The sequence below is a fragment of the Anticarsia gemmatalis genome, chromosome 12 (assembly GCF_050436995.1).
Source record: "Anticarsia gemmatalis isolate Benzon Research Colony breed Stoneville strain chromosome 12, ilAntGemm2 primary, whole genome shotgun sequence".
NCBI classification, from domain to species: Eukaryota; Metazoa; Arthropoda; class Insecta; order Lepidoptera; family Erebidae; genus Anticarsia; species Anticarsia gemmatalis.
Window position 1 is genome coordinate 9,070,111 of NC_134756.1, and position 27,258 is coordinate 9,097,368.

General features: G+C 36.2%; 5 protein-coding genes across 5 annotated transcripts in view; 4 read left to right on the top strand and 1 right to left on the bottom strand.

The window, feature by feature from the left end:
- Unc-76 (fasciculation and elongation protein Unc-76) overlaps nucleotides 1-10,310 on the top strand; it is a 35,904-nt gene extending 25,594 nt beyond the window's left edge. Inside the window, exons 2-7 of the mRNA XM_076120474.1 lie at nucleotides 1,543-1,651; nucleotides 2,391-2,522; nucleotides 2,896-3,016; nucleotides 5,815-6,071; nucleotides 6,523-6,598; nucleotides 7,085-10,310. Of these exons, the coding sequence (XP_075976589.1) occupies nucleotides 1,543-1,651; nucleotides 2,391-2,522; nucleotides 2,896-3,016; nucleotides 5,815-6,071; nucleotides 6,523-6,598; nucleotides 7,085-7,167 (778 nt within the window). The 3' untranslated portion in view covers nucleotides 7,168-10,310. The remainder of the gene's footprint in view (nucleotides 1-1,542; nucleotides 1,652-2,390; nucleotides 2,523-2,895; nucleotides 3,017-5,814; nucleotides 6,072-6,522; nucleotides 6,599-7,084) is intronic.
- Nucleotides 10,311-11,743: 1,433 nt separating this feature from the next.
- LOC142976993 (brachyurin-like) lies at nucleotides 11,744-13,655 on the top strand. Its single transcript, XM_076120647.1, has 5 exons — nucleotides 11,744-11,972; nucleotides 12,210-12,483; nucleotides 12,572-12,670; nucleotides 12,959-13,152; nucleotides 13,418-13,655. Exons 1-5 carry the CDS (start codon nucleotides 11,763-11,765, stop codon nucleotides 13,520-13,522), a joined length of 882 nt encoding a protein of 293 aa, XP_075976762.1. The 5' UTR covers nucleotides 11,744-11,762; the 3' UTR covers nucleotides 13,523-13,655.
- Nucleotides 13,656-14,732: 1,077 nt separating this feature from the next.
- LOC142976981 (collagenase-like) lies at nucleotides 14,733-16,729 on the top strand. The gene is made up of 5 exons (XM_076120633.1): nucleotides 14,733-14,939; nucleotides 15,310-15,583; nucleotides 15,672-15,770; nucleotides 16,098-16,291; nucleotides 16,588-16,729. Exons 1-5 carry the CDS (start codon nucleotides 14,733-14,735, stop codon nucleotides 16,690-16,692), a joined length of 879 nt encoding a protein of 292 aa, XP_075976748.1. The 3' UTR covers nucleotides 16,693-16,729.
- Nucleotides 16,730-18,040: 1,311 nt separating this feature from the next.
- LOC142977389 (transmembrane protease serine 9-like) lies at nucleotides 18,041-23,413 on the top strand. The gene is made up of 10 exons (XM_076121267.1): nucleotides 18,041-18,277; nucleotides 18,602-18,875; nucleotides 19,105-19,203; nucleotides 19,535-19,728; nucleotides 19,969-20,069; nucleotides 21,091-21,334; nucleotides 21,509-21,782; nucleotides 22,134-22,232; nucleotides 22,563-22,753; nucleotides 23,248-23,413. The coding sequence occupies exons 1-10, from the start codon at nucleotides 18,074-18,076 to the stop codon at nucleotides 23,350-23,352; spliced, it is 1,785 nt and encodes a 594-aa protein (XP_075977382.1). The 5' UTR covers nucleotides 18,041-18,073; the 3' UTR covers nucleotides 23,353-23,413.
- Nucleotides 23,414-24,130: 717 nt separating this feature from the next.
- Nucleotides 24,131-26,795, bottom strand: LOC142977237 (brachyurin-like). The gene is made up of 5 exons (XM_076121013.1): nucleotides 26,594-26,795; nucleotides 26,000-26,273; nucleotides 25,211-25,309; nucleotides 24,653-24,846; nucleotides 24,131-24,297 (listed from the first exon to the last, which is right to left on the bottom strand). The coding sequence occupies exons 1-5, from the start codon at nucleotides 26,780-26,782 to the stop codon at nucleotides 24,193-24,195; spliced, it is 861 nt and encodes a 286-aa protein (XP_075977128.1). The 5' UTR covers nucleotides 26,783-26,795; the 3' UTR covers nucleotides 24,131-24,192.
- Nucleotides 26,796-27,258: the final 463 nt, after the last annotated feature.

Sequence of the window (27,258 nt, forward strand, 5' to 3'; positions counted from 1 at the left end):
TGGATCGATTAATCTGAAAATAGGCTGATCGCATTCCAAAAGGCAAAACTCCATAGTCATTCGTACAAACAAACCAAGCTTTCAAGTCTCAAAAACAGTTCAATCAACGTTCAATTCGTACAATCCGTGAAAACGATCAAAGACGATCGTGATTACAAATTGAGTTCTATCTAAAGAAACTGGAGTATGAAACCAAAGCTTTCAAAATGAGTGCGTGTTGCAAGATCATCACTAATATAACTGTTGTACTGATTTACTGCTTATTATGTGGAATTTAGTAAATCTACATTAATCTACAATCTTTCACGTAAACCTGACTCGTCAAGTCCAGAACATGGTCTTCAAATGACTCTCATGCAAATGAATACTTTTATACTCAAATGCAGGTTCATACAAATATTGTAGACGTGGGTCGCAGGAAGAAAATAATACATACGTATATTATCATAGTCTTATTCGTCCACTTAACTGAACCAATGGCCTCTGTGCCATGTAGATGTAGCACCACAATCCGGATCAGGTTTGAAACCTCAGTACGCAAGAGTCTAACGACCTTGCTCGCGAATAATTGGGGAGTCTGGCGCAATTGACCTCTTCCCCTCTACCTTCTTTCGTCGGGAAGTGATGTCGGGATGTTGGGGAATTAGCTGCACTTCGACGAATGTTTACCCGCTATTGTCATGACCTTTGTCTGATAACGCGTCCTTTTGATTAACAGTAATTGGCTATCGTGAACATCGTGATTTTAAGGTCAAAGCTTATCAATACTCACTTTGTTGTTAACTGCGTGAAATTGTTGCATGTAACATTATGGAAAGATTCTGATATCTGAAATACAGTTTTATAAATGTTAGCTATAAAACTGACAGTGTTAATCTGCTTATGAAATGAAAAGTCTTCTCTTTGTATTGTGCATTCCAATTTCAGATAAAATCTTACCAAAGCTAACAAAAGCCTACCGTAGCATCATTTGATTTTACGATGACTCCGCATGTTAGTGAAAAGGTTTACAAACTAACGCAGACAATTCGTCTCACATCATTAGCGTAAAATATTTCCATTATGATGATTTTACGTAACTTGCCTAAACAAAGTCCCACCAAACCCACAGACTCTTCACACGAGAACACAATCTTTTATTTTAAAACAATGAAGCAACGACTACATAACAACTCCAGCTAATTGTGGAATGACTGTATGAGCCATAATCTTAAATAGTTTATAAGCGTAACTAATTCTTCAGAATAATATAGTGTAGGTTCGAGACCTTTTTAATCTGCTGTCGAGTTTGTAATAGATGTGGCCGAACTATTCCATAAATCGTTCTGGCTTAAGATGATATCGTTAGTGTGTAGTACTAACATTGGGCTCGAACACATACTGATACAATCGACTCCAAATGACTTGTCATCTGTTCGCTTCCAAAACGAAGCAGGGCTTTAAAGATTTATCGAACTTGAGGGCATAGAGGATTACCATTAAAATTCCTAACGATTGGAAAGCTAAACTCTCGGTTTAATCTAACCTTTTTTTTCTTTTCAGAATGTGGTGGACTATCACAGGAAACTTCGGAAACATTCTGCCGATTGACTGGACTAAATCGTTCTCCAGAAAGATGCACATCCCTACCTTGAACCTCAATGACAAGAAGGTAAGATAATATAAAAACATTCGTAAATACCATATATACCTGAGTATGAAAGCGCTGTAGAGCAACACAAGTATTCTAAGTATCATACGTAATTTGAAGAATCACTAGCAAAAGTTTTTGTAAACCTATTACCTACTGTGTGCATTTGTGTAGAGTAAACAAAAACTGAGGTGTCTGATGACGCTCATTGTTTCATGGGAAAATTTTATATTTCGTCGCATCATTATAGTGGAGTTCTAGTGAAAAATGTACCACTTTTTTCCAAACTCAACTACTTTTTTACGCGTTTAGTCATCATGCAATATTGAAAAGTATTTTTTGATGCGAAAGTGAAACTTTTGACAACATTAAGTGGGTGGACTGCATGACACGTTAACATAGTGTAGTAAATACTCAACATCATTGCATCGGGCCTTACCTTTGCGGCTAATCGCTATAAGGATTTTCCTAGTGACTTTCCTTAGTACGTCGGTATAAATATTGTTTTTACCACCTATCATAACAAATACTTGCATCACAATAGTGAAGGGAAACAATGACATTTTCTAGACATGAACAACCTTTTCTATACAATTGATTGTATTTAACATCAGTATGCTATTGTGCATTTCTTTTTGCATAGAGATTTATATAAGGAAGCGATAGTTGGTATATGTATTGATGGGAAGACTAGCGTAGTGAGATGATGTCTTTGTCGTTAAAGTTACATGTTAATAAGTTGTACTGTTTCTTGCGGCAGGGTTCAATGACACCTGACGACGAGATCCACAGTTCTGAGGACGAGGCAGTCGCATCAGACCTGGACATGCACGCACTCATACTGGGCGGTCTGCATCAGGACCATGAGTGCCCTGTCAAAACTGCCGACGAGGTAAGTTGTAATACTGTTTTGCAGCAGGATTTTTACAACATTCATTTGAAATAATAAACTGCTTCCTTCCCTCTTGTGTTTAACGATTGACGGTTTAGTCAGACAGAATCCAATCAATGTTTATTAACTCCGGTAAATAGACAGCAGAAATCTTGTAGCCAATATCCGTAGCTTCAAGTTTCAAGCACATTTCAAGGTGCCTTCGCAAAATCCTGTGATATTTATCGTATTACTGTGCATAACCTATACTTAGATAATAAAGCGAATATAACTCGGTCTGTCTGTTACCCTGTCACAAATCAATCGACTTTTGTAGAAAATAATGTGGCATCAGAAAATAGAACGAAATGTCAAAAGCCATGTTGTTTGTCAGGTGATTCAAGAGATAGACGACATGATGCAAGACACGCCGTCGTCGGAGGGCGACATCATCGAGTACAACGAAGCTCTGGAGAAAGGCAAGGAAGTGCTCAGCGCGCCGCTCTATGAAGACAGTAAGTATTAGCATAGAAACTTTATTAAGAAAATTTCTAGTTGTCATAGAAGCAACGTTGTAATATATAGTGTGTGATATATATATAGATATAAAGAAGTCTACAACACCAGTTTACGGTATAGCAAAGCAGCATACGATGATATTCTGAAGATGATAAAAAACGGCTTCAAAGATAACACAAATATTGATCTAGGAAATAAAGCTTGGCATAGCGTTCAAGAAAGGAAGGCTAGGAACCGTATTTTTGTCATCAGTCTTACTATATAGTTTGCAATAAAACGCTAAGCAAATTCTGAATTTGGTCTCGCTGACAAAATGTATTTAGATTAAAGATACTAATCCAATAGCTAGAATAGAATACATTTTCTCTCGAAACAACATAGGTTTGCTTTCTTTTTCAATTCCGTGGATAAGATCTTTTAAATTCAAATTACGTTTCGCGCAGTAGATAGCAATTTGTTTCGAAAGACGTGGCTCGAGCTGAGATGGAATTGCGGATACCCTCGCTTTTGTTGCGAATAATAAACATTTACTTATTTTAATACTAAGAAATCAACCATACTTCAGACTGACTGCCTCTGTAGCGCAGTCGTTAGTGTATCTGACTGGCCTGCATAGGCTTTGGGTTCAAATCAAGAGTCGGAATTTTTCTTTCAAGGAATACTTAATGAATTGCCCGGAGTTAGGAAGTTGAGGTTTATAGACCTCCGTGTCTCAGACAGCACGCAAAGCGGACGCGGTTCTGTGCCAGACCTCACTCTGGTCTGGTCCGTCCCACTGGGCTTTGAGAGTGAGGGAATAGAGAGCGTATTTGTCTTTTGTTCACACACTTCAATTAGGGGCATAATAAAAAGTCCCGCACCATTGGCTGGTGTCAATAAGTCTGCATAATATCAGCTAGGAGAACATTAATCTACCGTGTTACAAACTTATCTCATCATTTCTAAGAATTAAATACGCAATATGTATAAAATCTGTAGAATTATTTAATCGCCAGGAAACTAACGAAGGCCGTAGTTGATAGGTACTCCTGTTTGGACTTGGACCGCTCGCGATGAATCACGCAATGTAGATCACTACTGATAGGTATACTCAGTAGATCCTGTTGATGTGAGGACGTCGCGGCGTCGTTATAAATATACATCACTCAACTACATGTCATATCTACTACGCACTAATTAAAACGCTTAAAATAGTTGTGTAAGTAACATTATTTGAGTGGAATACTGGACAGTTGCTGATATTATCAAAGTAATTAATATTTGGCGACGAATACTATTCTTAAAAAAAGTTAGAGAAGATACGAAAAGCGCAGGCGTTAGGTTGATAGAATATTGAAAAGAATGGTCCTTTCATTCAATTAGTTACAGACTACAGACAACTTATCTCAAATTCTCGGAACTGTCATAAAAATCTGGAACATGTAGTTGAATTTCTAGTTTTCTTATCACAATATTGCGACTTTCAGATAACCTACAGAGATTTACAAAAAATCGCGGACCGTTGATTAACCGGGCGGGGTAAACGACACTAATTGTTTTCACTTAATACCAATAAGTATCATAGAAACTTTTAACTGGGCATTCTAGTACAGTGGCTAGTCTACAAACGGACCGGTTTAATTTGCACTTTTTATTGCCCTTTATGGCGCCACACGAGCCATGTTTTTCAATGACATAATTGATTCGATACTCATTTGTAGGGTTTTTGTCACGCAAATAGTAAATTGTGAGAACGTTATGTATTTATAGCTAGAAGCGTGAGAAAGAATCAACAATGACTAAAGTTATGTCACTTGTATTGACGAAATGTATTTGGATAGGCTCCGGTTTTTGGTTTCTTTTGTTCAGCATGTGTTATGTACTTTTGTAGATGTTATTTGTAGTTAAACATTTGTTTTTTTTTGTCTTCGAAGGTTTCAATAACAGTTTAATGTCGTAAACGTTTTGGTTAACAACGCGACCGTTAAACTCATTAAATATATCCGTACGATTACGCAATACATAATTGTAGATTTTAATTACCAAAGCAAAGCTTCGTTCTGTTGCCGTCCTTATCGCTCGAATTGAGGTTTAATTTGGTGTGAAAGTAAATCACAAATTGGTCAATAAAGCTCTCAATTGTCTCATTCGACATGGCGATAGTCGATCAGTCGATTCTTTCGTTCGAGTGCGTTCACCTCAGCGCATGCGACTCATTTGGCACATCACTTTGTTTTCACAACCTCTCGCAATTTATTTCTTACAACATTTAGTTTTTTGTACAAAATTCTTTGATGCAAACGATTAGCTCCAGGTATAAACATCTAGTTTTATTCAGGCGAAACTAGTTACTAGTAAACATTTATATTGTTGAAACAACACTGGCCATGTGTACTTTAGTCGATTATAACGATTACTGTAGAAAGTATCGTACGTGGTTTGTATTTATACCAGTTTTTTGACTTGAACGAAACTAGATTGTTAATGAAATTTCTAAGTAATAAAGAGTTCAGTGTCTGAATTCATTTGAACTGAATACACTTTTTTCTTCTCGTTTTAAATGAGTGGCAGCAAATAGTAAAAAGCAACCAACGAATCAGATAAAGTTTCGAACAATAAGGATATAGATTTGTATAATCTTACCGCAATTGCCCAAATATAAATATACTTAAGTGGTAACTCCTCATCAATATCAATTTGTTTATATGTACATATATAGGGTAATTTTCTTCAGGAAAATGTCAGCAAAATTACACAACCTTTTACCTTTTCAAGACAAAAGGGCAACACTAATAATATCTCGTTTACCTTCCAGAACTGCGCACATTCTCGCTGGCTCAACTGAACGAGATCTTCATGGAACTAGAAGTCCTTATTCGTGAATTCTCAGAGACATTGATCGCAGAGCTCGCTCTACGCGACGAACTCGAATACGAGAAGGAACTGAAGAATACTTTTATTTCTCTACTCCTGGCTGTTCAGAATAAGCGACGTCAGTATCATATTGAGAAGAAGAAGAGGCCGGCGCCGCCGAGGTCGCCCAATCTGAACTCCGGCCCGTCGGAGTCTAAGGTGATTATTTGATTGTCCTTAATATGATCGTTTAGTTTAATGTCTACTACATTACATGTGCGTGCTCTGTATATCAATGATGCATTACTATACCCGTAGTCTTTTTATGGCGCAGTCGTAGTAACTGCTACGCCCCAGTCTCGGGTTCTATTCCCGAGTCAAGTCATTAAGGTATTTCAAAATGTTCTGTCAAGAAATTTTCGAGCAATATTTCAGTATGTATTTAGAAGTATGTAAATATGTTTATCAATTATTTGGTAACCATAGTACAAGCTCTGCTTAGTTTGGAATCAAATGACAATATTTCTTATGATTATTTATGAATGCTAAAGTTGAGGTCAAAGACCTTCGTGACCTAATCGATCTAATCTAGCACGCAAAGCTGTTGGTTCTACGCCTTTTCTTACTTTTCTTCTACTGCAATATTAATGTAATATTTTCCGTTTTCCAGTACTTGACCACGGTGATACCGTTCCACCTAGACAACGGACCCCCGGACAACCAGTCACTGCAAGTGCTCATTAAGAGTAAGTATCATAAATTTAAATACTATGTACAGATGTAAATGCTTTTGCAAGCTTTCTAATTCTGTGAATACGTCGCTTTCAAACTAAGAAAATAATAGTAGCCTCGTGATATTTTTGTTTATGGAAATGTTTAATAAGTATTTAGAATATTTCTCTATTTTTTTATATATCACTCCTTCCATCTGGTTCTGTTACCTAAATATAGGTTACTGTTGTGAAATGGTGAAAACAATAAAATTGAGGAAATGCTTTTTAAGTTGTTAGAGATTTATTAAAATTCCTAAAAAAAATTTTCTTTTGCCCTTGATTAATATTATAAACTCAAGTATTCTCTTATTCGGTGGAAACTCGCGACCGGATAAGCAGCTTTGTCTTAAATGTTCTTTACTTATTATAGTATATATATATGTCTTGTGATTAAAAAAAAATATATACTAACATACATTTTACACCTTACAAACTAACATAACATTTTTTTGTTTGCAGTTCTAAAGGCGATCAACGAGGACAGTCCCACAGTGCCGACGCTCCTAACAGATTACATCTTGAAGGTGCTCTGTCCGACATAAACACGACACAACTTAGCCAATTTATCTACCAACTCATTTACAATACGACATTATACATAACACTGTCTTACTGATAACCGTCGGTTAAGCTCTGATTAGTAGTGTACCGCGATTCACTACCACTATCGACTACAGACATCAAGCTATCGAAAAAATGTATGACACTCGGTTCAGCGCCTCTAGCGGGCGTTGTAGAAACTATTTCTGCAGTACATTTTAAATGTCAAACTCGCCATACAGGAAAGTACTGCGTATGTACACGTCATACTAAATTGCTAAACGGGTTTAAAACTCGAAAAGAATTTTAAAGGTTACGAAACCTTAGCCCGGCACTAAAGCCAATGGAAGTCGGTCGAAACGTCGGGTAACATAATTATAAGGTATAGTAACCTTTAAAATTCTCATCGAATTATAGATTTATTCAGTAAAATAATTATACAGTGTTTGGCCTTTTTCAATCACAGTATCAAAATTGATTGAAAATGACAAAACACTGACTAATCAGTACTTACACGACGTTTATTAGTAAGATAGTTACAATATAACACTATACAAACTGCAATATCAATGGCAGCTCGGAATTTTTAATGTACGCAATTAATTAGAAGTAGGTTCTATAGGAATTAAACAGTCTAAGCGAAATAGTTTTGTAAGTTTAACTTGTAGCGATCGCGAACTTTTGATAATAACTTCGTATCTAAACATCGAACTTTCGAGTATCGATAATCAACAATTTTGTCGATAGCGATTCGATAACTTACCCACGGATTCTGAGGTACATTTAACGGTAGTTTATCTATTCAATAGCGTTAAAACTCATATAAAAAACGCTATTGAATAGTTAAACTACCGCTAAATGTACTCAGAAACCGGGGGTAAGTCGATTAAACATTTGATTGTCGATAGCGAATCGTTATGACGAAAGTACTTCGCGATCGTTGTACAAGTCTTTATACTAAGTGTATATATCACTGTCGTATTGTAAATGAGTGACATTCAACATTTCAACATTCGCACCCTACACTTCGTTTATACAGGATATACTTATGCCATATCATTGTCTCTTTATTTCACTTAGAATTAATAGGAACTATTGGAGGCACTTTACTGACGATCGAATAAAGGTGCTGACGTATTCGGTTTGATCAATCACATTGAGAAATTGACGGCAATGATCGTCGTTTATGTAGAATGAGAGAGCAGGACATGAATAGTTAAAGCGCTGATTTTTACACGCCAGAGGGAGATAGAATATCGTCCATGAGAATTAGTAATGTCCCGTTGTTCTGAGTTTTATGAATAATACATTCAGCCCAAATTGCAGTGCTACTTTTCGTCACAATTTCGTCTAATAAGTTGACGATGTTTTAATGAAACACAGGTTTTCTGATTATGAGTGATTGAAAGTAGCATTGTACTTAGGCAATAATATTTTGTCTACTAATAGACAATTTATTTTTTTATTCGACGGAGAATATCCAAGCACCTTTATCGACCTGTCTCACACATTTAAAATAGTATAATATTCAAATAAAAATATTAAATATTCATCTTGTATATGCATTATGTAAAAGGAACACATTTTACTATTAGACAATTGATAACCACTTAATATTATTTGCAATGTTGTGTTGATTAGAATTCGACCTTTTGTTGTTTGTTGAAATGTTCACGCCATGCCATACAACAATAATTTTGATGGTTAATTCCAAATGTAAAATATATATCAACTATATTCTCTGCAAAGCAAAAAATCGCTGTAGTTAAGCGACATTTCGCTCACACTCAGTGACTTTTCGCTAGAGTTTATCGACTTCTCTGGCGTATTCGACTTGTCGCTAACGAACGGTGAGTTTTCGCTTCGCGGAGTCGATTATCTTTATTTGCATAAATGAACTGTGATATCATTAAGGTAGTTTAATTAATGCTTCCTTTTAAGGTTTACGTAACTATTTTGTTATTTTTATCTCTCAATCATTAAAATATATTTATTTTAGATTTTATTGTACTACATCAATTGTCGCGGAATGTGGATTCGTATGTAAATATTTTAAAAATGATATATTGAAAAGTGGAATTGTCCTCTCAAGTTATATGTCTAGCTAAATGTAAGTTAGGTACACTGACGAGGCTTGTAAATAGTGTTTAATATCGGCTTCTAGACTTTGTAGCTTATCATTTTATCTATTGACCTTAACACATCGGTTTTGTTTTAAGAACATCGAATTTTGCTTTGTTTATTTAAGTGTATAGCCACGCTTTATCGAAATTGTCAAAACGCTCGATAAAACTGTTAAACTCTACAATTATTGCGTTTCAATCCAATTTCGATTCAGTGTTGCCCTACACAAAAACTCTTAGTCTATGGTAGTTATAGTGTGCCCGAAATAAACCAGCTAACTATGTTTTAACCGATAAACAATTTTAAAATAGATGTATAACATATAGATTTAAGTTGTATCTCTAGTCTCAAAAATCGTAGTCATAATTTGTTATTACTTTTAACCGGCAGGGAGCTTGAATGAAGTGTATCATTGCATGATCTTTGTACTATAATTGTTGTCGTATACATTAACTGTATTCAAGTATGTTTGCAAAGTTCTTAGTGGCGAAAGCTTCTCACGTATTTAGTACCTATCACGAATTTGTTGTGCATTAAGTGTTGAATGAATGGACTGGCAAGGTACCCAATGGGAACAGTTTGGAGTGAATATATGTATATTTTAACATGACGCCATTAGGCGATTTCAATCTTATATTTAAGACGACTTTTAATGGAAGTTAATTGCTGCAACATTCTTCAATAAAATGTTCTTTAAACTAATTCCAATGCACATTACTTTTTTATTTGTAGGGTAGCAGAATTCAACGAATAGGGTTACCATGACAACAGATAAAAATGAAAAAAAAAACTTGTTCAAAATTTTCCCTCGAATAAAAATAGTATTGTGCTCTGGATTAATTTATTTTAGCTGTAAAATGGCGTTGTCTTTTAAAATTCTAATAAATATAATGGAGTGTACACATGTATTGAGTATATTGAAGAATGTAAATGATGCCTACATTGTATGTGTCGGCTTGTGTAAGAGTTTCCGAGAGCATTGTAAGTACCTGGTCGAAATAAAGGAGCTTGAATAACAACACACCATGATTATTTTATTTTACTTTACCTTATAATAATTGCTACCCCTTTTTATCTAGTTACTTTGAACGCACAAATGAGTGTGCGTTGGTGAAGATATGGCCTAATTACACTACGTACAATAATATAAAAACGTAGAAGCAAAAATATAAAATAAGAATCAAAAACAAACAAATATCTACGGTCCCCTCGTCCACAATTTTTCACAAGAAATTACGCGTCACTTTAATTTCTTTCTTATCTTGAGATACCAAATTTTATTTTGATGAATTATTATACTTTATACGATAATTGCATACCTAATTGACATGTGATGCAATTTACTACGCGGGGTTTAATGGCTAGAACAGAATCTTTCGTCGCGTTTGTCTGTTCACGATAAACTTAAAATCTGCTGAACAGATTTCCATGCAATTTTCACCAATATATGTCGACATAGGTTTCAGTATATAATTTATGAGTCACCCGATGTAACCCGGTCAAAGCTGGACCGGGGCGCTAGTTGGGTATTGATCACATAAGTAAGAACTAAAAGAGCCCGCATAACTAAGTACCTATCTAGAACCATTGTAGTCTGTATATCACTGACCGGCAACTATCCTTCGCGAGTAAAAGTTCTTGAGCCGCCTCACGAAACTTGTTATCAATAAATCGCTTAGATCAAATTATAATCCCATATGACTTGTAATCAATAATAATAATTCTTAAAAATAAAAAAAACCCGCAATCAATTATATGAGCCACACTTGACTTATCGAAAATTTTCCTTTTAAGAACTTTCAAATTTGGACAAAATAGATTACACCGTCATATCGAACCCCTGCTGACCATTAGATAGATACATGAGGTGACATTGTAACCCCAGTAAATCGACCGCAAATAAAGCGGTATTTAATTTCGGCCGATCTACTGCGCAACAAACAGAGAATTCCATACGTTTAACTATTTTCCAACCAGCATTTTTGCCTATGACGCCAAAATCTGTGTTCTCTCTCTGTCTATATTCTTTCATGTACCTACCTACTTATGCCAATTTATCACGATATTGTAGACAACGACAGAAAGGTCAGGCGCGGTACTCACAGCTTAGCGCGCTCTCTGACATACGGTTATCTAAAACTCGAGCTTTAATTTTTACTGAGATTTTCTTAGCAGAAAATTTGGGTGAACTTTTAGGCAAGACCCAAGCTTGGAAACCGCAATACGCGACTGCAAGTGCACGACTGAAACATACAACAAAATCTGAAACGGGGTATTAAATAGTTAAATCAACCATGAAACGATTACAAAATGTTCAATACAAGTCATCTTTGTTTATCAGACAGATTAACGTTATAATCCATTTTAAGCCTTTATTAATAGGTAGATACCACAAATCTCCAGTGAACTGAGATAACATGCAAGCTATAAAAGACATGGCTGATCCGCAAACAACACTTGTGCGTGAGAAAAAATGCGTGCTGTTCTTCTTTTTGGACTTTTGTTCTTGTCTTCAGCACTTGCCTTTGAGCAAATAGTGAAGAATTATCATGAGGAAATCGGATTTCCACTAGCAGAGAAAATAAGAATCTATGAAGAGAGTCTGGGTGACAATGAAGAGCCAGCTATTGATGGCAGAATTATTGGAGGCGTTGTAGCTCCCGCTGGATCCCATCCTCATTTCGTGAGTGCATATTTAAATTCTAATAAATTATATAAGTAAGTCAATTTTGTATACGTAATTAAAATACATAGCAAATTGTGTCAGTAAAACGTTGCTGTACATAGGAATTCAAATAGTTGTACTAAAGTCAGACTAAATTAATTTAATTTCACGGTTTTAATTTATCTCTATACTCCTATAAAAACACTACGATACTATTGCATTTTTTTACTATTTGGGATAAAATTGATTTTACAGGCCGGACTTTTGATCAGTATGATAGGCCAAGCCGGTAACTCAGTCTGTGGGTCAACGCTTGTAAGTGCCAACCGTTTAGTAACAGCTGCTCACTGCTGGAAGTATGGACCTAATCAAGCATGGCAGTTCGTCGTCGTTCTCGGCACTAAGAGACTGTACAGTGGAGGCATCCGGATTGCCACCAGTAATGTCATCATGCACCCACAATGGAACGAGAGTAACCTAAGAAATGACGTTGCTATGATTTATCTGCCACAGAGCGTTGCCTTTACAAGTAAGTAGTCGTAAACTTCAAACAATAATGTTCTTATCTAACGTGCTCAAAATTTTTATATTATGATGATTTTATGCAATGTTTACAGCGCTCATCCGGCCCATTGCTCTACCCAGCAGTTCGGAATTATTGGAGACATTCGCAGGACAGTGGGCTGTCGCCGCTGGTTACGGCAAGACAAGTGACAGTTAGTATTATTAATAATAATTATTATTACGTCAAAAAAAGTCTCATGTGGTTTCGCAAAATCGAAATATATACAACTCAAAGGAGACTGACATAGTGCACGCACAGCCCAATCTGAAATTTTGCATGCTGGTCGATTTTATGGTGTAGGCACCCGCTAAGAAAGAATTTTGATGACTTTAACCGTAAGGAGATAAAATAGGGAATGAAAGTTCTGTATGAAAATTCCATCCTAAGTCACAAACCACGCAGCAAAAGCTATTAATATGATAAAACTTCAAAATCGCAGGTCAATCAGGAGCGTCGCAGCAAGTGAGCCATGTGAATCTGCAAGTGATCACCGTCGCTCAGTGCCAGGCCACGTATGGTACCGACTCCGTGGCGCAGACCACTCTGTGCACCAGCGGCGCCGGCAGCGTCGGCATCTGCGGCGGAGACTCTGGAGGTCCTCTCGCTTTGAACCACAACGGAAGACTTGTACTGGTAAGACTTTAACTATAGTTTCCACAGGAAAACTGGATACTCTTAAATTATATAGTTAATCATGTTGACCTCATGTTAGCAACTAAAAAGATTTTTAGAAGCTACAAAATAGGGAGAATTTACACACCCCTCCCTATACCTTTTCTATGTAACAGTCGCGATTTTACATAATAATATGTATGTGTACGTAGGAGCCTATATTATTTTACCGCTTTTCGGAAGAATAGGTTTTCATGGTTTTTAATGAGTGTTTTATTATTTTCAGATTGGTATCAGCTCATTCGCCGCCCAAAACCAATGTCAACGTGGATTCCCCTCGGGTTTCGCTCGCGTCACCAGCTTTGTGACCTTCATCAACCAGCACTTGTGAACAAAACAAAAATATTTAGCTCATAACAATAAATGATCTGTATTCTAAGTTCAGAAACTTTATCAATTGATACTCAATCAATATCGTCTGTTTATTTAATTTCCGTTAATAACAAATAAAATAAAATATTCATTCAAAAGGTTGTTGTTTTTCTTAGGATTAATAAAAATGATATCTGTAATAATCCAAAGTCAATATTTCCTTTCTTAAAAAATACGCTTTACCTACTCAATCGCGTGTTATCATTTAATCGTGTAAAATTAAAGTACATAAGCAATCGATATTTAATCCCATACGACTTAACATAATCAATATAATTCTTCAAACTAGTTAATAGAAAAAACCCACGATACGGTGATACATTTGGCTTACGTGGATTTTCCTTCACCTACTGATCTGTCAGACGAATTTAATCTGATATAGTATTTATTATTGTATTATTTTATCATAGTCCTATACTATTGTTTTCCCAAATGAAGCCCGTCTTAATAGTCGATATCTATACTAATATTATAAAGCTGAAGAGTTTGTTTGTTTGTTTGAACGCACTAATCTCAGGAACTACGGGTCCGATTTGAAAAATTCTTTCACTGTTAGATAGCCCATTTATCGAGGAAGGCTATAGGCTATCATCACGCTACGACCAACAGGAGCAGAGTACCAGTAAAAAATGTTACAAAAATGGGGAAAATTATGATCCATTCTCTCTTATGTGACGCAAGCGAAGTTGCGCGAGTCAGCTAGTATTAAATATGAGGTTGGGCTTTTTATGATCTAACCTACTGAAATTTCACAAATGTTACGAGGCCTACTAAGCCTTGATTTTCAGATAAAATAAGTATTAACTACATTAAGTAATGCCACATAGAAATTGTTATAGTTGTCTTTGTATCTATCCAAAAATATTGGATTAAAAACTGAGGTAATTATGTTAATTCATGTTTATGTTTATTTTTTAAAGCTGGATCGATTTAAAATAAAGAGCCTCTGTGGGGCTCAGTTATTCAAACTCTAATATAAATATGTTATCAGACAAATAGGCAAGTGTATTATGTTAAAATGACCAGTAATAAGCAATATTCAGCAAAATACGGACAGGAAAGGATTACAACGATATACTTATTATGATTAAAATCTCAATCAACAAATCGCCATTGAACTAAGATAAGCTAACTATATAAGTAATGGTCGTTACGCGTATTTTGCAAAAATGCGTGCGATTTTACTTGTTGGGTTTTTGTTTCTGTCCTCGGCATTTGCCGTTGAGGTATTTAAAAATTACCATGAGGAAATCGGTATTCCACTAGCGGAGAAAATAAGAGTGTACGAAGAAAGCTTGAAGGACAATGAAGAGCCAGATATAGATGGCAGGATTATTGGTGGAGTTGTAGCTCCCGCTGGATCGCATCCACACTTCGTAAGTATTTTTTCATACTTTCTTCTCTAAAACGTGGCAGCACTGAACTGATAAATCCATGTCTAAAGAAATTCTTATGCCAGACAAGAACGAAATGATGGTGTATAGGTTGTTAATAATATAGGAAAAATGTATTGAAGTATAAATAGGACACAGTTAAGTTTCGTTTGTCACGTTTTTAATAAAGCTCAATCAGCTCAAGATTTACAACATTATAGATTTACTATATTCATTTGCCTTAGGAAAAAACTTCGTATAAACAAATACCTTTGGATAACTCACTTACTACATTCTATACCTATGTTATTTAAAAATACATGGAGATATTTTTTATTTCCTTTTCTCAGATAACATACCGTTGATTTTTCAGGCCGGACTTTTGATCAGTCTGATAGGCGCTACCGGTAACTCGGTGTGCGGGTCTACACTATTGTCTGCTAACCGTTTGGTGACGGCCGCTCACTGCTGGAGACTCAGGAACAACCAAGCATGGCAGTTCACCGTCATCCTCGGCACCAAGAGACTGTACAGTGGAGGCATCCGCATTGCCACCAGCCAGGTCATCATGCACCCACAATGGGATGAGATCAGTCTAAACAATGACGTAGCTATGATTTATTTGCCACAAAACGTTGCCTTTTCACGTAAGTTATCGACAATCATCATTTAATGAAACCTTATTTAGGTGCACAGAATAATGTCTAATCATCAAGTATTTTTATTTTTCTACAGAGTTAATCCAGCCCATCGCTTTGCCCAGCGGTTCGGAGCTGTGGGAAACATTTGCGGGACATTGGGCTGTCGCCGCTGGCTACGGCAAGACTAGTGACAGTTTGTATTTTTTTCTATTATGATTAAAAAAAGCCTTGCCCAAACTCTATTTATTCACTTTAATTTTTTTCAAAACATATCTACCGGCTACTGGCTAACTAAAAGGCTGAGAAATTTGCATTGAAGTCTGATTGCACTTGATTTTTTTTATTTAAATACGTTACTTATATCATCAAAACTATTAATCTATTTAAACTCTCGCGTTGAGTGTTTAATATAACTATAAAAGATGAAACGATAAGCATTTTAAGGTAAAATGCGTAAGTATTCACGTTAATTCCCGTATCCTATTATACGTATATTATCAAAACTATTTCCAAATCGTAGGTCAACAGGGAGCCTCGCAGCAAGTGAGTCATGTGCTTCTACAAGTGATCACCAACGCTCAGTGCCGAATGTCGTTTAGACCTGAGTTCGTGCCGCAGAGCACTCTGTGCACCAGTGGCGCTGGCGGCGTGGGTATATGCGGTGGAGACTCGGGAGGACCACTCGCACTTACTATCAATGGAAGGAATATTCTGGTAAAATTTGGACAATATTTACGTGCTAAGACCAAATATCTGAAATAAGGAAAATTGAAATTTTGTTTTTGTTTTTAAAAAAGACAACTCCCGCACTAAGAATTACTCTTGTGTAGAGGGTACTTTTACAAACATACAAAGTATCTATTTATCTAATGTTGTATGTATATCTATTATAGATTCTACGAAATTCAAATGTACACCTTTCAGTAATAATCACTTTTATTCATGTAAAAAACGTCGAACATAGAAACGCAAGTGGAAGATTGTAATGAAAAAATGTTGGTTATTTTCAGATTGGTATCAACTCGTTCGCCGCAGAAGGTGCATGTCAGCATGGTCACCCGTCGGGTTACGCTCGCGTCACCAGTTTTATCAATTTTATTACCCAGCATTTGTAAATACACCAATAATAATACAACTTATTTAATTCTCATATTTTGTCTTTTCCATTTATCAGATACTCAATCTTAAATTGCCACCTGTGAATTCAAAAATTGAATGTGGCATGAGGCTACCAAGAAAATTGATTTTGTTTTATTTATTCAACAGGGTTCTTAAATCCAGTCATGCTTTGAAAATTGAAACTCAATTAAAATGTACCATAAGGTGCCACTCGCTTGTCTACTAGGCAAATATGTTCTTGTAGGAACATCGTGTCGCTTTAAATTCACATCTATACTATACTAATATTATAAAGCTGAAGAGTTTCTTTGTTTGTTTGTTTGTTTGAACGCGCTAATCTCAGAAACTACTGGTCCGATTTGAAAAATTATTTCAGTGTTAGATACCCAATTTATCGAGGAAGGTTATAGGCTACATATCATCACGCTACGACCAATAGGAGCAGAGTACCAGTAAAAAATGTTACAAGAACGGGGAAAATTTTGACCCATTCTCTCTTATGTGACGCAAGCGAAGTTGCGCGGGTCAGCTAGTAATATTATAAAATTCGAATTAGATGCTTGGTGAAATAAAGAACAGCAAAAATAGTAAGTGTTATTTATAATAATATAGAGTACGACATCGAATAAACCCTGTTACCTAGTAACTATATCATCAAATCAAAATCTCAAGGTTTTAAACTTAATGTTTTAGTAGGTAATGAAGTAAGAATCTTGTAGTTAGTTTTATAAGTTGCATGTAGGAAAATATATTAGCATAATTGAAGTTAAATTCGATAATATCGTCATACACTACACAATACACATATATGGTATGTACACATAAACAAACACAGCTCTAGTATAGACATAGCGGAATGTGGATTGAAATTATTATGACAATGTTCTTCCTTTTTAAATGTTCTTATCATTTATTATTCACACCGAGCAGACCATGAGTACACATATTCATGTGGATTACCGTCTACCGACCACTAGAAAACTAATTCAGGAGATTCGTATTGTACGATTGTCATTGTTCAAGATGGATGCGAACTGATAATTACAAATAATTAAAGAATTTAGGCTCAAGCTCACACTTTTAACATGGTGAATTTAAAAATGCAGTTTGACTGTACTCCACCGTCTTTGTACTAAGTACACGCATTCACAATTTCGCAATGAAACGAACCCTAAAAAAAACTTTTATCAGAGAGATACCTGTATCATATTAAAGTATCCAAGCGTTATTAATAGACAAGATAGGTACAACAAAATATCGTCAGAAAGTGATTACATTGATATACGATTAAATCTCAACAAATTACCATTAAATATTGATAACAGGCAAGCTATATAAGACACGTTTTATCCGCAAATATTGCTTGTGCGTGCTAAAATGCGTGCTGTTATTTTTTTCGGACTTTTGTGTTTGTCTTCAGCATTTGCTTTTGAGCAAATTGTGAAGGATTATCATGCGGAGATCGGTATTCCGTTAGCGGAGAAAATAAGAGTCTATGAAGAAAGCCTGAGTGAAGATCAAAAGCAAGATGACAGGATTATTGGTGGTGCTGTTGCTCCCGTTGGATCTCATCCGTACTTTGTGAGTACAAAAATGTTGCTTACCTAATCCGTTGAAACTTGTTTAAGAATCTCTTTACAATATATCTCGTTAAATGCTACATTTATAATTAGTATAATTAACATTAGTATTCAAATATTGATTTAAAGAAGAGCGTCTAGCTTTATTTTCTTGTCGGTAGTTATCACTATAATATGCGCCTGCGTTTCCGAACAGGCGTTTTCAAATTAGTTCATTGTAAGAACTTAACTATGACCTATATAGTGATATGATTAAAAGTTTTGATTTCAACACGAAAATTCAAAATACCTCGTACCAACCATTTAAATTATTCTTCAATTTCAGGCTGGCCTTTTGATCAGTCTGATCGGTGTAGCTGGTAACTCAGTATGCGGATCTACGCTCCTGACCACTAACCGATTAGTGACGGCCGCTCACTGCTGGAGGCACGGCAGCAACCAAGCGTCGCAGTTCACCGTCATCCTCGGCACCAAGAGACTGTATGATGGAGGAGTTCGCATCGCCACCAGGCAAGTCATCATGCACCCACAGTGGACGGAGGCCACCTTGAGGAATGACGTAGCTATGATTTACCTTCCACAACATGTTACCTTTACAAGTAAGTAAGTTGTAGACTTAAATTATATATTTCTTTATCTTTATAAACCTACATAAGGAGGTTGCATAATTATTAACATGAAGTAGTTACCCACAATAGTTACAAACCCTAAAATATAGAACAAAAATTAAACTATTCTTAACTTTAAAAAACCTAACTTAAACAACGTTCTGGCCCCATCGGCAAAAGGAGAGGCCAGAGTGCTAATATTTTTGTGTAATGTTTCTAGCGCTCATCCGTCCCATCGCTTTGCCCATTGGTGCGGAACTGTGGCAGACATTCGTCGGACAATGGGCTGTCGCTGCAGGCTACGGCAAGATTAGTGACAGTTAGTATTGATTCTTTATAGTTGTCTATTATCGTTTTAATAACAAAAGCTTTTAAGATATAAAAGCTTTGGATCGAGACAACTGTTATTTTTAAGATTTATAAGTAATAAGTACCTACTCTATTTTAATTAAAGACTGTTTTGTTGGTCGTTATTAATCTGCGTAACGGAAATGCCGAGAAATCTGATTGTGGGGTAGTTAATGCAATCAATCATTATTTATTTCGGTGATCTTGACGTTGCGGCCTGCGTTGACCGTGGCTGTAAACAGCTAGTAATGTAAATAAATGTAGTAAGTACAAGATAACTCACGTGAAATTTATCATCATAGGTCAATCAGGAGCATCACAACAAGTGAGCCACGTAGTTCTGCAAGTGATCAGCGTGGCCCAGTGTCAGGCCACCTATGGTCCCGGTCCTGTGACCGAAAGCACTCTATGCACCAGCGGCGCCGGTGGCGTTGGTATCTGCGGTGGAGACTCAGGAGGTCCACTGGCTTTGAACTTCAACGGAAGACCTATCTTGGTATGTACTTGACCGGATTCGAGTGAAAAGTGAGGTTCGTGCTGCGAAAAATACAATTATTTTACGAAATCGAAAAAAGTGAATCGTTTAAGCACGACTATGTATTCTTTCTTCGAATATGGCAATAAAAAATTGCTACGGCTAAGAGCTCTATGTCCATAATCATTTCGTAAAAGTTGCAGTGCATGCAGTTTCTTGATTGGCAATCATGGTTATTAAATACTCATTATTTATTTTCAGATTGGTATCAGCTCATTCGCCGCCCAAAACCAATGTCAACGTGGATTCCCCTCGGGTTTCGCTCGCGCCACCAGCTTCGTAAGTTTTATTGGCCAGCATTTGTAAATAAAGTATTATTAATTTTAAGAAAATCTTTTGACTTTTATTCAAACCTTCCAAAAACCTTGTGTTATCCCAAAATGTCACATAAAACGGAAATAATTTTTATTTTTTTATGTTCTCGTTGAGCACGAGACTACAAATTTATCAAAATAAAAATCTTAGATATCTGCAAAGGAAATTACTTTTAATTTTTAATCAAGATATTTTCATGTAGATATTGTCAAAGGTAATCGATTTATTCACCTCTATTTGAAACAATTCTCACATTTGGATACGGGTGCCTCATTATTTTTGGGTCCCTGAAAGTTTGACACTGGTTTTCAAACATAAGTTGACTTTGATGACTTACAAACCCTCAAGCCCTCCCTATTATACTTTATAAAATGTTTTTGTTAGACGTTATTTGATATAAAAAATACGGATTTAAAAAATCATACTAATTGGTTTTGTGATTAGATACCGGTACCTAATATCAAGCATTAGATGATAAATTTGTTTTCAATAACAATCACATATATAATTATGAATAAGTAAGTCGTTGAATGCTGATTAATCTAACGAATAGGTAAGTTGTAGAATGAATTCTCATTATGACACACACAGCAGACAGAAATGAATGAAGTTTAATGATAATAGTAAAGTTATAATAAGGTTTTAGAAAAACACTGCAAATGCTTCTATGATACAGTGCGATGAAACTTCCAACAAAGACTTAGTGGGCACTCAAACTAGGACTACATATCAACGACCCCCAATCGAGTAATGCACAAACCTTCGCCAAACTGACTATCAATGGCGAAGTGGTGGCAAACAATAATCCGCAAGTAATCTGATTACTTATTATAAGTAGCAATTACAATGAATCGGCTACTGGTTGATATTGTTTTGTTTATTCTAGTGACATCAGAATGTATTTATTAGTATATAACCGAATATCGGCAGAAAATGATTAAATGATGTATGATTAAATCTCAATTAACGAATTGACGTGAGGGATTACTAAGATAACAAAGTATGTAGCTATATAAGAGATGGTTGTTCCGCAATCATCGTGTGTGATAAAATGCGTGCTATTTTTTTATTGGGTGTGTTGCTGGTGGCCTCAGCTTCTGCGTTCAAGGAGGTGCTGCAGAATTATCATGAGGAAATCGGAATCCCACTAGCGGAGAAAATAAGAGTTTATGAAGAGAGCTTAAAAACTGCAGAGCAAGATGATAGGATAGTTGGTGGTGCGCTAGCTCCTGTTGGAGCTCATCCTTATTTCGTGAGTATTTTAATGATTAACAATTTGTAACCATCTGTACGAAAATAATATTTGATAAAATCTTGATTAAATACAAAACGAATGTCTCTCCAAGTCACGTGCAAAATATTCTGATGCGACTTCACTGATAATGATCTTCCGTGTGAAATAAATTTAATTATTTATATTCCTCAGGCCGGTCTTTTGATCAGTCTGATAGGTGTCAGCGGTAACTCAGTATGTGGCGCTACGCTCCTCTCCGCTAACCGATTAGTGACAGCTGCTCACTGCTGGAGACTCAGGACCAACCAAGCATGGCAGTTCACCGTCATCCTCGGAAGCAACTTCCTGTTCAGTGGCGGCATTCGTATCGCCACCAGCCAGGTCATCATGCACCCGCAGTGGGACGAAACTAACCTCAACAATGATGTAGCTATGATCTATCTACCAACTAACGTTGCCTTCTCAAGTAAGTTGACGACAGTAATATAAAAAATTATACTTCACATTCACATATAATAACAATTGGGCTTAACTACCAATCAAATCAGCTACTCTTTTTGAAATGTTAAAAACTCATTTTTGTATTAAAATACGGTGTAGTTACGTCACAGTTTCGTATTTATATTGGTGTCAAATGAGTGCCCAATAAAATGTTTCAGTCTGCAATAATTACAATTTCAACATTGTTGGCGAAAAAAATTACGTAGGAAGCCTGAGCATTTTAGATAATTCTTTAACGAGCACAAGTTTAATAATTATTCGTTAACTCAGTCAACTATCTTATTCTAAGTTGTAATAATTGTATTTGTGTTTGCAGCGACAATCCAGCCCGTTGATTTGCCCAACACATCGGAATTATGGGAGACGTTCGTCGGACAATGGGCCGTTGCTGCTGGCTTCGGCAGGACTAGCGATCGTTAGTATCTTTTATTTAACTTTTTATGAAAAGGGTATCATTAGCAATTTCTGCAAAGGAAATGGTATTCATTACTTATCAAAACGTGCATCACCGTGATAAAACAAGGCTGCACGTGCTTCTGGACAGTTTTATCTCCGTAACATCTCTGAAGGATACGCGTCCGAGCACTTGATGAAATATGGTGGACTTGAGGCTTTACTCCTTACATATTCCAGTAGAAGACCCTTGATTAGCAGTGGGATTGTAATGGATTTTAACATATTTATCTTCTTGAACAAAATAAATGTATGTATGTAACAATAAATACCTACCTCCGTTTCTTCGCAGTGCAAACAGGCGCCTCAACGGTAGTAAGCCACGTCGCTCTGCAAGTGATCACGAACGCTCAGTGCCGCGTGTTGTACGGTAACTTCGTCAATGACAGCACTCTCTGCACCAACGGAGCCGGCGGAGTCGGCGTCTGCGGCGGAGACTCCGGCGGACCACTCGTACTTACTCACAATGGAAGAACTGTTCTGGTAAGCATCTTTATCCGTTCACATTTATCACTGTTTCCATTCTTATGTACCTACTATTCGAAATTATTTCCATATTCGTATACTTATTTCTTTACTCCTACTACTACTTATTACAGTACTACGTCTGCCTTTCTAAACACATTACACACATATATCGATTCATCGCTTCCGCATTATGCACATTCTACTTAGACGGTATTTAGTCAGTTTGGGGGTAGTTTAACTATGTTCAGGCTTTGTATTAATGGTTGGAGGCATTCGTTCAATAACTTCAACAAACCCTCATCACCAGTAGGTGATCATGCTTATAAACTCTTTAAGCCTCTGTTAAGATAGCCACAAATTAGTAAATAGAGATGATTTTTCCCTTTGCATAGTAAATTATGGGTAAATTCAGACTACATAGATCCGACTTGATAGTATTCCCAAAACTGAATTTTCAGCAAGGAGAAAAGATAATGTTGCTATAATATTACAATTATGTTTGTTTTCAGATTGGCATCAGCTCATTCGCGGCCAGCAATGGCTGCCAGCTAGGCTTCCCCTCAGGTTTCGCTCGCACCACGGTCGTCAGAAGTTTCATTGTACAGCATTTATAAATAATTTATTGGAATTGTATCTGGAATAATGTAAATAGAAATATACTTATTTAATAAGTTACCCTTACCAAGTTTTATTTTACCGAAATCCAAGTTATGAAACTGTAGCAATAATCAATAAATCATGCTAAGTAAACTTCGTAAGAAACATTAGTCATCGGTCATTCACAATTTGATAATATCTAGGCGCTAAGACTGTTTTTTCTGAAGAAATTGAGCGGCACTATTAGCTCATAATAAAATAACCGCCAAAAAAAGAACTCTGGATAACTCACGCACAAACTCTCAACAATTGATTTAAAACTGAGTAGAGCTTAATATTATGTTGGTAGGTTAGCGAACATTAATATATTTTGTAACCCTAAAGATCCAATAGTTCAATAAAAAAACTTTCCTGATGGAAATGGAATCGTGATTCCAAGAGGTATCATAGGCTTTCATAATACATCTATATTCAGACACCTCCTTGCCAGATTCTTTCAATGAAAGTATATTTGGGAAGGACATGATTAAAAAATAAACACAGGTTTATGTAATCACAACAATGTGTGATTAACGTTTAATATTAAATAATTAGATACTACAAGTAAATAGTCTTTCTTTCTATTAAAATAAGAAACTTACTATATACACAAACAGTAATATTTTAAATCCATCTTAAAAAATAAATCAAAGACATAACCTGTCAAATAGGTTCAAATAACAATCAATGTTTTTTTAATGACTACAAAATTCTTTGACAGCCTGTCCTGTCAAAACTGTTATATATATAATTAAATATGTGTTATTTATTTATTTAATAATAATTTATCACAGAATAATCTTGAAGTCCCGTTCCATTTACAAGTGTTGGTTGATGAACGAGTTGAAGCTGGTGACGCGCGCGAAAGCTGACGGGAAGCCGAGCTGGCAGCCGTTCCTCGCCACGAATGAACTGATACCGATCTGAAATAATAAAGAAACATTTAAATATTTTTTCTTCAAATTACAGTTACAAAGTTCACGGATCTAGAAGTAATGATATCTAGGCTCATGTTGTGTAAGTGTTTGACATTTTTGTTTTCACAATAAGAAAACTATGACATCAATCGTCACTTTATTAGACGGGCTGAAATGATGTTGAAACCGGATGAAAAAACAAAAATTTTGCACACGACTAATTTAAGTAACTGTCGACTTTACGTCAGCGAAATGACTCTACGAATTGCCGAAATCATTTCTTTTAAAATAAAGTCACCGACATCAAATCGTCAACGTCGATTTCGGTGTTTCGGCTTTAAAAAGTACTTATTTCTCTTACCAAGATAAGTCTTCCATTGGTGTTAATGACGAGAGGGCCGCCGGAGTCTCCGCCGCAGATGCCGACACCGCCAGCGCCGTTGGTGCACAGCGTGCTCTGCTGAACGAAGGGCAGACCGAAGATGGCCTGGCACTGCGCTACCGTGATCACTTGGATGTTCACGTGGCTTACGATGGTTGATGCACCGGCTTGTTCTGAAAATTAATGGCAAAGTTAGGAAACGCAAATAAAACATTTCAGCTGCAGGAAGAAAGAAAGACTGGTCTTCTTCCAAAGGTTACAGGTTAGTTACTATTACTGTTTATATCGTCTCTTGGTCTTTTTCTATTGTGGACGTAGAAAAGACTATACGAAAAAGAGTATAATCCAGAATGCAAAGGCACAGGAGAAGCGGAAAATACTAATAGTCAACATTATCCAAGTGTCGTCCCGTAATATAGTAAAGGATAACTACAATTACTTCAAATAGGTACTTCGATAATTCATTTTAAATTAATTCTTTCATGTAAGTTAATAGCCAGGAATGGGCAACACAGTTTAGTTTGTTTTAATACTTACGGTCACTAGTCCTACCGAAGCCGGCAGCGGTGGCCCACTGTCCAACGAATTGGTTCCACAATTCCGAAGCGTTAGGCAGTGCAATAGGCTGGATGCTCGCTGAAAACAATAATAACATCAATCACTAAAACTGCCATCATTCGTCTTGCCTAATTAGACTTATATCTTATCATCATGGCGGATTACGATCTGATTTGTTTTATTACTACCATATTATTATCTGAGTTTTGATTAATATCCACGTGTTGATAAGAAATTAAGCAAATGAGGATAAAATTACATATTCAGTATCGAAGAAATATCTTTAAATATTACTTTGCTTTAATGAGTCGCACGAGTTTCGCGTTTGGATGAAAACAATAGACTTATCGGATCTCTTAAAATGATTGTAAGTAAGTATTTGCGCAACTTGAATTTCGTGATAATATTCAGAGTTTATCTAACATCCGGTCTACGAGACATTAAATAAATACTTCGTGATCTAATTACTATAACTTTGATAAATTACGTAGATAATTTAACTAATAAAAGGGTGTCTAGACATAGACTGCTATACTAGGCAGTTTTTGTAAACACCAGATGGCGTTATTTGTTGTTTGTTGTCGCGTCATTACTAAAAATAATTATTTTTTCCTTTATTTATAGTTTTACGCCTATTATAGGATGTAGGCACTTTATGTTAGTTCTAAATAACACGGGACGAACCTATTCCTATACACCGAGCGCGTTGTCATTTTTAGGACTACAAATGTCAAACAAGAAAAGGTAAAACATTTTTTTTAAACTTACTGGAGAAAGTGACATGAGTAGGCAAGTAAATGATGGCGACGTCATTGTTGAGTGTTGAAGGTTGCCACTGTGGGTGCGTGACTACTTGACTGGTGGCGATGCGAGTGCCTCCACTGAACAGGAACGAAGTGCCGAGGATGACGGTGAACTGCCACGCCTGGTTGTTGCCATCGTGCCAGCAGTGAGCAGCCGTCACCAGCCGGTTGGCTGACAGGAGGGAGGAACCGCATACTGAGCTATGAGATACACCTAACAGACTGATCAGAAGACCGGCCTGGGGAAGAAAAAGTTTAATTGTTAATACGTAATACCAATTTAACTGAAATATTATAAGCATATAAAATATTATAAAAATATTTATAGTACATATCATTTACCAGATCAAATGATAATCAGGGTCTAAATTATTATTTATCAGTAATCTGAGATACTTAGTGTTATTAAAGTTTAAGTAATTTTGATTCTTAAAAATTAGAATTGTTCGTGACTTTTAAATAAATTGTGCTCTAAAAATAGTAGGGTCTGGACGTCATACTAGTTCATATATTCAGAAAAATATCGAAGAATTATAGTAGGTAGGTAGTAGGTACTTACAAAGTAAGGGTGGGCATTGGTGGGAGCGATCGAGCCACCAACAATCCTGTTTGCTAAGAGACTTTCTTCATATTGTCTGATCTTCTCCGCTGCTGGGATTCCGACCTCCTCATGGTATCCTCGGCTGACTTCCACGAAGGCCGAGGCCGACGCCACGAGAACTAGGCCGAATAGTAGCAGAGCACGCATTTTTAAACCAAACTTATTATACACCAGCCGACAGATGCTCACCTCTTATATATGTTTATTTTTTATCAAATTACTGATAAGGATGTACGAATACGGATGATGAACAATTATTTGGTTCGATGATTTAGTTTGATAGCAAACGGTTTTATTATCTTTGCTACTGTCATCACTTTGTTACTTGCAAGTCGGGTGCAATATGGAGAAGAAGCACTGGAAGAATTCGTGCTGGAGGTAGCCTAGTGCTATAGTTTTGTAAGTATTTAAATGGATCTAATGTTCACAGCAGTTACTTCTGATGGAAACGATAATGACGTATGTTCAAGAATTTGAATTGGCAATGTATTAATATTTACCTATTATTAGTGTTTAAGTCTTTATTGCAGTTTTCATAAAGAATCTTCTAACGAACTTTTAACTTTAAGAATCATTTAACGAACTTCAAAAGCCAAAGGCTCAATTGTTGTAAAACTTAATCG